The sequence below is a fragment of the Nicotiana tomentosiformis genome, chromosome 3, assembly GCF_000390325.3.
Source record: "Nicotiana tomentosiformis chromosome 3, ASM39032v3, whole genome shotgun sequence".
In the NCBI taxonomy this organism is placed as follows: domain Eukaryota; kingdom Viridiplantae; phylum Streptophyta; class Magnoliopsida; order Solanales; family Solanaceae; genus Nicotiana; species Nicotiana tomentosiformis.
Genome location: NC_090814.1, coordinates 41557965 through 41569600, shown reverse-complemented (window position 1 = coordinate 41569600; position 11636 = coordinate 41557965). Strand labels below are relative to the sequence as shown.

At 31.7% G+C, this 11636-nt stretch overlaps 2 protein-coding genes across 13 annotated transcripts in view; one reads left to right on the top strand and one right to left on the bottom strand.

Moving 5' to 3' along the window:
* The first annotated feature begins 2520 nt into the window (after positions 1–2520).
* On the top strand, positions 2521–4175 carry LOC138906917 (uncharacterized). Its single transcript, XM_070196579.1, has one exon. It carries the CDS (start codon positions 2521–2523, stop codon positions 3661–3663), a length of 1143 nt encoding a protein of 380 aa, XP_070052680.1. The 3' UTR covers positions 3664–4175.
* A 3851-nt stretch (positions 4176–8026) lies between these two features.
* Positions 8027–11636, bottom strand: part of LOC104098947 (pre-mRNA-processing protein 40A-like) — a 28583-nt gene continuing 24973 nt past the window's right edge. For 10 of the 12 annotated variants that reach the window (XM_070196869.1, XM_070196873.1, XM_070196870.1 and 7 more), the window contains 6 exons: positions 11479–11571; positions 10195–10302; positions 10054–10106; positions 9410–9512; positions 8501–8788; positions 8027–8405 (listed from right to left, as the gene is read on the bottom strand). In XM_070196869.1, coding sequence (XP_070052970.1) covers positions 8259–8405; positions 8501–8788; positions 9410–9512; positions 10054–10106; positions 10195–10302; positions 11479–11571 — 792 coding nt within the window. In that variant the 3' untranslated portion in view covers positions 8027–8258. Of the gene's footprint in view, positions 8406–8500; positions 8789–9409; positions 9513–10053; positions 10107–10194; positions 10303–11461; positions 11572–11636 lie in introns of those variants that run through there. The other 2 variants (XM_070196877.1, XM_070196880.1) reach the window with 2 other exon arrangements.

The following is an 11636-nucleotide window of genomic DNA, read 5'->3' as shown; positions in this document are numbered from 1 at the left end:
GATAGTATAATATCAGTCATAGACAATAATGATTATAGTTACAAAGATATAGATATGGAAGGAGATTTAGAAATAGTAAGAGAAAGACTAAGCACATCTAAAAGAATAAATTATGAATCCCCACAAACTACATCTTCAAGAGCAAGTACCTCGAGAAGATTAGAATATACAAACCCACAAAGATTAATAAAAGAACCGGAGTTACACAACTATTATATAACAGGAGTAATAGATCAAAGAAAATACCTAATAATGATAAATACTGGACAAGAAGACAATTATATAACTAAAGAACTAGTTAAAGAAAGTGAAATAATAACTACAGAAACAATATGCCCAGGATTACCTAAAAATTTGGTAGGAACAGAAGAAATAACAAAGAAGGAACTAATTATTGGAGGAATCCCAGTAGAAATAGAATTTAATATTTACCAAGGAAATGAAAATATTACCTTAGGAATAAAATGGTTAGAAACAGTTAAACCATATAACCTAGGAGATAGACATCTTATAATAACATATAAAAATAAGAAAATAACAATTGAAAGAACCTTAACATGACAAAAATATATATACTAGCAAAAATAATAATAGAAGGATATTACAGCAGATATTATACACCCATGATAGATACAGGAGCAGGAGTAAATGTATGCAGACATAACTGTTTACCTGAAGATAAATGGGAAAAATTATTAACACCTATTGTGGTAACAGGATTTAACAATGAAGGAAGCTTGATAACGCAAAAAGCAAAAAATATAAAAATACAAATATGGGATAAAATACTAACTATGGATGAAATATATAGTTATGAATTTACAAATAAAGATATATTAATAGGAATGCCCTTTTTAGATAAATTATACCCACATATAATAACAAAAACTCATTGGTGGTTTACTACACCATGCAAACAAAAAATAGGAGCAAAAAGAGTAAGAAATAAAATAAGAAAAACAACACCGTGGATTAAAGGAAGTGAAAAGGTAACCCAAAAATTAGAAAATGAAAAAATAAATGAGCAACAAATAGAATTAATAATATTTGCTATAAATAAGATAAAAATAATTCAAGACAAATTAGAATCATTATATAATGAAAATCCCCTTCAAGGATGGGATAAACATAAAACGAAAGTAAAAATAGAATTAATAGATGAAAATAGTATAATAACACAGAAACCATTAAAATATAATTTTAATGATCTAGAAGAATTCAAAATGCATATAAAAGAACTATTAAAAAATAATTATATACAGGAAAGTAATAGTAAACATAATAGCCCAGCATTTATAGTAAATAAACATAATGAGCAAAAAAGAGGTAAAAGTAGAATGGTAATAGATTATAGGAATTTAAATGCAAAAACAAAAACATATAATTACCCGATACCAAATAAAATATTAAAAATAAGGCAAGTACAAGGATATAATTACTTCAGTAAATTCGATTGTAAATCAGGATTTTATCACCTAAAATTAGAAGAAGAATCTAAAAAATTAACAGCTTTTACAGTACCACAAGGATTTTATGAATGGAACGTTTTACCATTTGGATATAAAAATGCACCAGGAAGATACCAACATTTTATGGATAGCTATTTTAATCAATTAGAAAACTGTATAATCTACATAGACGATATACTACTATACTCAAGGACACAAGATCAACATATAAAATTATTAGAAAAATTCATACATATAATAGAATCCTCAGGAATTAGCCTTAGTAAAAATAAGGCAGAAATACTTAAAAATCAGGTGGAATTCTTAGGAATTCAAATAGATAAAAATGGAATTAAAATGCAAACACATATAGTACAAAAAATAATAAATTTAAATGAAACCCTAGATACAAAAAAGAAATTACAATCATTCTTAGGATTAGTTAACCAAGTTAGAGAATATATACCTAAATTGGCAGAAAATTTAAAACCTTTACAGAAAAAATTAAAGAAAGATATAGAATATCACTTTGATGAAAAAGACAAAACATATATACAAAAAATAAAAGATATGTGTAAAAAATTACCAAAACTATATTTTCCAGATGAAAATAGAGAATTTATATATATAGTAGAGACAGACTCAAGTAACCATAGTTATGGAGGAGTACTTAAATACAAATATAAGGATGAAAAAATAGAACATCACTGTAGATATTATTCAGGATCATTTACGGAACCACAGTTAAAATGGGAAATAAATAGAAAAGAATTATTAGCTTTATATAAGTGTTTATTATCGTTTGAACCATATATAGTATATAACAAATTTATTGTTAGAACAGATAACACACAAGTTAAATGGTGGATAACCAAAAAGGTACAAGACTCAGTTACAACGAAAGAAATACGAAGACTCGTATTAAATATACTAAATTTCACATTTACAATAGAAATAATTCCTACTGACAAGAATGTGATTGCAGATTACTTATCAAGACAAAAGTACACAAACAAATGAAGAAGAAACTACACAAGACCTATTTTCAATACTTACTACACTATCACTACAAATGACGGAAGTAGAAAAGAGGTTGCAGATTATAGAAGCAAAAAACCTAAGCCAGCAGCATGGCTCAAAACATGCGGAACTAAGCCAGCAGCATGGCTCAAAACATGCGGACCTAGGAGGTGACGTTGGGAAACACCTAAAAACCCAAAACCTACAAACTAACACTATTTTACATACAGCTGCAGGTACATCAACATCAGCAATAAGAAAAGGAAAACATACAAATACAAATATGAACGCCATGTTCAACAAGCCATATACCCCAAAATCCCAAAATCCTTTGACACCATCACCACAAACAACTAGCTATAGAGAAAGCTTAAACCAGGAAAAACAAACCTACGATTATATTACCAACAGCTATATACAAAATATCCACAAGATTCAAACCTTTTTAAACCTAAATCCGAGATCAAAAACAATCCAAAACCCAAAAACAGACTATATAACACAACCATTACAAGGATACAACCGACTGATTGCCCAACCAGGGACGAATGCAAATTTAGTTAAAACATGTTACAATTACGGACTATTAAGTACAGTGTACACACAAACCGGACAAGAAATAGCTACAATACCAGAGCTATATAGTGCCTTTACTACCTACAAGAGAATCACCAAAGGAGACCTATTTTATATAAAATTTTATGTAGCACCAGCAGAGATACTCTATAACGAGATAAAACCAATAATCCAAGTTATTAAATTAGGACTAACTAGAGAAATGATTATCCCAGAAAATGTACAAATACAACCAGAAATACCCAAACCTGATATACCAGCATTCTACTCAAACAAAAGAATTATAGGACTATCAACCATTCTAAGTGAACTAGTCAACAATTATGTAGAAGAAAAACCTATTTGGGGATACCAATCCCGAGAACACACGATGATCTACACCCATTCAAAAAACCTAAGGGAAAACGACATGGAAGAGATACGGAGATGGATTAAAACATTAATCCAACCAGAAGAAGCACCCATTACAAGAGCTATTAGAGGAGAATTTATTTCTCAAAACTTAATGACAAGATACTGCAAACAAATTAGTCCAATCTACTCAGAGCACATATGTTCGAAATGTCAAGGAGAGAAAAACATAGTTCCAGAAATCAAATTTGAAGAAGAAGAAAACTAAAAAGATACGCAACAAAATATCAAGAAAGAGACAAAGGAATCTTACAACAAAAGCTACAAGACAAAAACAAAAGGACAGCTAGCAGGATCGGCAGGACCCAAGAAGAAGCAGAAAATGACATAAAGAAAAAAGCTATGTAATTATTAAAGCAACTTTTGACTTTATGTAAATTATTTTCCGTCTTTTAGTTTTTAAGTTGTTGTTGTGAGTCCCACTTTATCACTACCACTGTCAGTGGAAAAACTGTTGGGAACGCGTCTTTTACTTTAATTTTAGACCGTCCAAGTGTAAAGTTAGGAGGACGATGTTTGGATTAGTTTCCGTTATAAATAGACAGCCCTTAAGGCTTAGAGGGACACACCTTACCTTACCCCTTTCACATCCTTCTGAAAAAACTCTCTTGTAACCTCTCTTGTAAAAATCTATTCAGTGAAATAAATTAACATCTTTAATCTATGGAGCAATCCAAACCTATGAAAGAAGAAATCCCCGATATACAGTATCAAGTAAGTTTTTTTTAAAATATGTATAGCTAAATACATATATTCCTGAAATCTCTAGATTATCATAATTGTTATCATGTTATAACTGTTATTTAGAATAATTTTAGTAAGTTTGCCATGAATAATTATGCTGAGAGTAGTTTAAGCCCAGACTATGCCATCCTAAGGGTGAAACCAGTAAGGCAGAAGGCCGTGGTAGGGAAGTAACCAGAGTTGAGGCGCTGTTAGGGTAAAACGATTGAAGCAAAAAATCATGGTAGTGACTAAAAGAATTGTTCTTAATAACTTGTTATAGGATGACGATAAACATGATAAACGAAGAGATTAAAGGAATATTTTTAGCCAAAACATCAAACAAAAATGGATCATCCTTACATCTTAGATAACACTGATGAATATAAAATAACCATTTTACACATACTTAGATCACTAAATAATGATATCAAAAATATAATATTTGACAAATTACTTATGAACGAAATACTAGAACTAATGACCCAACAATGGTATGATTTAGCAGAATTATCTGACTTAGAAGAAGAGAATACAATAAGCCTATCTGAATTTGATATACTTACAGAGGATATATATTCAGACTAGATGAACCTAACAGAAACCCGAAAAATAATAGAATTACAAGAACATAGATTACATCAAAATATGCAATTATATCAAGAATCTAAAGATCTAATCTTTTTAGAACATATAAGAGATAATATAAAACAATTAAAAGAACTACATAATAAGGATAAACTAGAAAAACTAAATATAAACAAATTAATAACATTCTTCCAACTCCAAAAAATTAATATAAACGAATATATAGAAACAGGAGAAATAGAATATGTAGAATATATAACAAATTGTAAAATAGAAATATCAAAATTAGAATCTATAATAAGAGAATATTATGATTAAGCATGATAAATCAAGAATATTTATCATACTGGATAGAAATTACGGAAAAAATAGAAGCTTTAGAACAACAACTAAAATTAACAATCAATACTTACTTAATAACAAAGGATATAGACCTTCTGATAAATATACAACAAGACATAACGGAAATATTAAAAATAAAACCGTTACAAACAGAATATTACAATAAAATATTTACAATATAAAAATAGTCATAAATACAACAAATCCACTAAAGACTAAACAAAAATATAATCTGAACCACTTTTAAAGAATGATAGAAAAATACAGAATAACTACTTACATGACAAAAAGAATGCTAGAAAAATATAAAATACTAGTCCTATATTTTATCAAAGAATTAAAACCTACTGACATAAAAATAGATATTTGGGAAAAAATACTTAAATACGAAAAAGAAGTAGAAGACCCACAAAATACATACGATTTGGTAGAAGAATATTCAGACTTATGAAGATTTATGAACAAAAGCTAATCGGAGCTAAATCCGACCCACAAACCCCCCAAAATGATAATTTTACAATTTTGTTATTCTTTAGGTTCGGGGTTCGGGGTTCCCGGGAGCCCTTGGAAGGCGTGGGCTTTAACACACAAAAATATGGGAATCGCGCGAAATTCTAGTTGTTTGGCCGAAAAACGCAAAAAATGAGGTACGATCATGGCGGGGTGGTTACTATGGTTCCTTAGGTCGTATTTGATGGCCCGGAAAATTTTTAGGCGATCGGGGTTCGGGGTTCCCGGGACCCCTTGGAAGGCGTGGGCTAAAGCACACGAAAATATGGAAATCGCGCGAAATTCTAGTTTTTTGGCTGAAAAATGCAAAAGCTTTTAAAATTATCAAGTATAAATTGAATAAAATAATTAGAAGAACAATAGAATATTATCAAAATTTATGAATTTATGATAACCATCTCAAGGTTAGACTATATTGTTGCAAGCTTTCGTTCGTATAAAAAATATATATAGAGAGAGATTAGAGAACGATCAATTAATGAAAGTATCGTTTAAACGACATGATTTGAAATAATAAAAAAATATTTGAAGAGAACTCAGATAATATTTGAAGTTGATATTAGAAAAAATATTAAGAAATTAGGTGTTGTCCGAAAAAGGAAAGAAAGAAATCATTTTAATTTTTGCTTCAGCATACAACTTTTTCAAAATGCAATGTGACAAGTTGGGAAGGATCTTATGACTAGGAGTATTCATGAAAAATAAAAAATAAAATTAATTTAAATTAGATTCATATGAGAAAGTTTAACCGACTATGAAGTACCATAAAGAAACCACAAGAGTTGAGGGAGCGAAATGCATATAACTGAAGATGCAAAATATACATAGACTCATGCCCATCATACTTGCAAAATATCAACCAATACTCAGTTAATTTTTTCATTATGAAAGGATATGTTTCAGAAAAAAAATATATGTTCTCGTCGACCATCCCAGCAAAAATAAGAACAATATGACACAGAAGGAGTTGAACCATCATCAATTTCAAAGTAACATGCTAGAAGATCCATAAAAAAACAAACATTCACATTTTAATATAATATGTATTATGGAGAAAGTTTTGGAAACAAAATTTCATGCCTTTGTGTTGGATTATATTATAAAAATTGAACAATTTTTCAAAAGTTTAAACTAAAGGAAAAAAATAATCTATTTACTAAAGGAAACGTTTTTTAAAATCTTGAATTAGCTTTGATTTTGAAACCCACATTTGTCACATTGCTTGAGTAACATGACTTTGTGCGGACTAAATGTGCATTTGAACTTCACAAAAGGACTTTGAGAAAATAATTTCAATAAAAATAAGAAACAAATACTCTGATTGAAAGAAAAAGGAAACTTTAAGAGAAAACAACTTTACAAAACTTTTTAGTATGATCAATTTAGGTAAAAAAATTAGTTTTTTAATGTAATTTTATCTTTGTTAAGTTAGATTAGTAATTAAATTAAACCTTTTAATTATCACCATATAGATATATCTGACCACATTTTTATGAGGACGATTTAAGTTTTTTCACTAAGATATTATTAAATAGGGAATTTGATAATAAAAGTATTGTAACTTAAAATCTTTATATTTTTCTTGATATACTAAAATATTACATTTGCCAAAATTGGTTAATCAAGTTTAAATTAGTTTTGAATAAACTTGGTTGTGTCAAGCATTAATATGTTATAACTCAAATTGACTTCAGCAGAATTGTTTAGGATATAGTAATTTTTTTTGTACAAAAAAAGGGGTGAAGAGAGAGTATCTATTTTGATCATGCAAATAGTGGCATTTTGATTACAAAGTCAAACGTTCTACATCACCAAGTGACTTCTAATTATCTTTTTATCAACTATCCCACGGTTCCCTATGATCTTTTATAGATGCTTTATCCCTCAAAAACCAACTTTATTTAATTAACTACTAAGCAACTCGGACAGAAAGAAAACTTTACCAGTTTAGCTATGACAATTGGGCCCGAACTGAGCCCGGGCACACCCTCACTAGTTATAGTATATATAGGATAAGACATCTCTGAAGTGCCAATACGAGCCGAAGGTAGGACCTGAAGAACAACTCCTATGCCTTCAATATGGAAATCACCTACGTCTAAGCTAGAATGGAAGAAACTGCAAGTGCACCTACTATACCAGAAATGCACCCCCCAAGTCAGATGCACTCGTCTTGCTCAGCCATTGTATATGCCACACCGTAACTTTCAACTAAGAAAAGCAAAATAGAAAATCATAGGGCATTAAAATTTAAGTTAACGAGGTCTGAGCTTTCTAAAAATTCATTTGTTTGTCAATGTCCATGGCATATAACTAACGTTGCTTCACTGCATATAAGTTTTTGGACTGGTCAAATGATAAAAGAAGTTGATGTATGAATCAGCACCTTCCAAATTATACTCCTGAGCTAAATAATGCCACCAGAACATCTGCTTATAAAATATCTAAACCAGAACAAGAATTGACTTTGCTGCAACTACAATCAATTGCCAAATAACATTATCATCAAGTCCTTTTTCCTTTTTTTGGAAGGTGGGGGTGGGGGTGGGGCGGGGGGAGGGGGGGGGGCAATATATCACTGCTACTTTATATTTACACAACAAAATGAACATATAAGAGATCATTTCGAGAGAAAAAAAGCTACCGAACTTCTCCATCCTCACCAAATTCCCCATCTTTATGATCCTCACTGTCACCATCCCTATGAGAACCACTCCTATGATCTCGCTTTTGTTTCTTATGCTGGCCCTCGGAATTAACTTCAGAACTCCACACGTGCTGGTCCACCTATTACATCAAAGCTCTATGCATTAGAAAGTTTCAGAGTTACCAAAAGGAACAATCTCCCTAATCTTCAGATATTTTCAAAGATGATATCAGACCTGTTTTGACTTCTTATGATCATTATCATGTCTGTAAGAATTTCTTGAATGATCTTTCTCATTTTCATTGTCATCAAAGGAACTCATATGCCGCTTGCGGTGTTTCTTATCTCTGTCACTTCCTAATCTTTTGATCTCCTCGAAACTGTATGTATCAGCCTTGTCGCTGTCTGTGCCATCTTTCTTGGTTCTTTCCCTCTCTTTCCTGCTTTTATCCCCTCTGTCTTTATCCCTTCTATGCTTTTCCTTCTTCTTTTCTCTATCTTTCCTTTCCTTCTCTTTTCTTGCCTGCAGAGCCATAATTCAAGGCTAGTCAGCTTACCTTGGATGCTTTGACTACATCTATGACCAAGATGTATATATTGATTGGTTATTAGGTTTTATTTTTGGGTTTATGTCATATTATATAGTTACATAGAGTATGAGAATCCTTTGCTATTACATGCAATATCTTACAAATAAAATATTAGGCGTTTATAAAGAAGTAATTTTTTATTTGTTTCAGTTCAACAACTTTAATTAACTGAATATATCCTTTATATGTCGCAATATACATTTATTGGTTGTATCTCGGCACCCGTATCCGCACTCGGAATACCCCCAAATCCAAATATTTATGTAATGAAGAATCTAACCTCTAGATCCCCACCCGTACCGGATACCCGCACCCGAGTCCGAGACACAGGTTTAAAGAGAGCTCCTTAGAATCTTATGGTTCAGTAAGGGTGAATCTAAACTTTTCAGAAAGAAAATAGAAGACAATCCATATCAACCGAAATCACACCCATATAAACTTTTCAGAAAGAAAATAGAAGACAATCCATATCAACCGAAATCACACCCATACCACATCTACAACCCAAAATACGAAAGCGAGAGGAGAATAAGGGTTTGTAGTAAGTCAAGTACCTTATCCTCTTGCCGCTTCCGCTCCTTCTCTTTTGCCTTTTCTTTTAGTTCACTACTGAATTTGTCAAATATTTCCAGAAGAAAGCTCTCTTCGCCCATTATTCTTTAAAATAATAACAGCAAAAATAATCCATTCAATGTTACGACATAATGAGAATGTGAGAGTATGAGTAAAGAAGACTATTAAATATCAAAAGCATTTCGTTACAGCAAAAGAGGATAGACAAGTTAATAGTAGAGATCATAATAATTACTTCATTGGAATCTAGAAACAATCCACAAATATCAGAAATGAATAAACTAGTAACTGCTAGGTATTAAACTCTCGGTGTTGAAACAACTAATAATTGATATCAACCCATTTCCTTTGAGCGACAAGTAATTAAAAGTGATTTCGTGAAATGGTAATTCACGCTATACTATAAAAGACATAGCCAACTTAAACGTTGAGGAACATAAGCACCATATTGTTCATCATATTGACTATTCTAAGTTATTTTTTAGAAGTATGTGAATTAATGGGATTAGAATATTCAAGGAGTTAGTTTTTGAAAATAATATCAATTATCAGAGTTTCCAAAGATATGATCCTTGCAGTAATGACTACTAATTCTAGATCAATAAAAGCCAAAGTAGCTCCGTGCCTATCTCCGAAGATGGATTTGCAGTCCTCCCATTTTGATGATGCAGTAATTTCCTGCAATCAGAGCAAAATAGATATACTGTTTTAAGGAAAACGTCATGGGATTGTTGCAATGTGAGAGATTATAAACTGTTTACTATACCTTTGATGTATGCAGAAGTTCATAGAATTCATCTGCTAGACGTTTACGTCTTTTAGCTTCTTTTTCTTCTCTCTCCCTGGCCCTTTCCAGTAACTCTTCAAAGACAAACTGTTCGGATGAAACAAGCAAATTCAATACTCAATGACTCGGCATGTCCAAAAGAATAGAGCAGAAAGTTTAGAAAGGAAGCATGGCAGAAGATTCAACATAGTCCGTGTATGACTTCTTATTCCTCCATTTGGAAGGGCAAGGGGGATAAGTTCTTTAAAAGTACTATTATCATCTTTTTGGAGTAATCCCTCATATAATATGGCTATTTTTTAATAAAGTACCTTACAAAGATTTTGAATGTTAAAAGTTTACTGTAAGCATACAAGAAGCCAACCAACTGTCTAAGCATAAGTCCTCGATAAGATACCTTGCAATTCCCGAGTACATAGATTATAGGTTTAAACCATGAACATAAAGAACTTCCAAAACCCAAATGATATTTGAAGAATGAGAATATCCCCATTACAAAAATATAAAATAATTTTGATATCATCCAGTTATGTTGTTTCACCAAATTTGTAGAGTAAAACTCTAACCCTCTATAGCTATTACTTAATGTACATCTAACCATAAAAAACAGAAACAAGGCAAACTGCTTTGGCATTAAGCAACTTGAGATATGTACTGTAGGTGTAATATTAAGCACCGCTGTCCAGGAAAGAAATAAAGTAACTATGGGAATGGTCGCACGACAATAGAAGCAAAAACCTTCCAGCACTAGCGGATGACATTAAAATAACAAGTCCAATGACCCACTCTTCTGCAGCTCTTTTCAGGAAATAGCCTTCAGTAAAAGCAGAAACTAACACCAAATGTTGGATCAATGTGGTCCTCGCCTTTTTGCTAGAAGGTTTCAGGTTTACTTGTTAACCGACGCACAAGTCTTCTTTTAACTCCATTACCTGAAGATGCAAAATTTTATACGGTATAGGTTGTGGGCTTGTGGCTGATACTAAGGAAAAATGACACTAACCCCAGCTGACTGACTACCTAGGAGTCGCCAATTTAGCTTTCATAAAGTGACCAGCTTCCAATGAAACATAACATGGAAGTACCACTTACGCCTTACCACTCAGTCCAATCAACTTACTCAGAACCTCACCAAACACAAAAAGGAGACAAATATATACAGATTTATATAGTGAAAGAGCGTTCTTTAGTTTCACTTAAAACTCAATTCTAACAAAAGCTCGAAGTGGAACAGAGTATACAGTGCCTTAGCCATAATTAGACCTTTAAGTTGGTATCTGATATCGGTGGAGAGCTAATATCCTTTGCAATTGCAACCTTAAAATCTTCAAGCGTCCAGGTTGATGTCAGTCCTATCTGAAAGCAGAGACGGCTCAGCAAAAATATTAGGTACTGGCCAAAGCACTGCAATGATTAAATAT

What these genes read in the sequence shown, in the direction of transcription:
- LOC138906917 (XM_070196579.1), top strand. Translation starts at nt 2,521, where the DNA reads ATGACGGAAGTAGAAAAGAGGTTGCAGATTATAGAAGCAAAAAACCTA.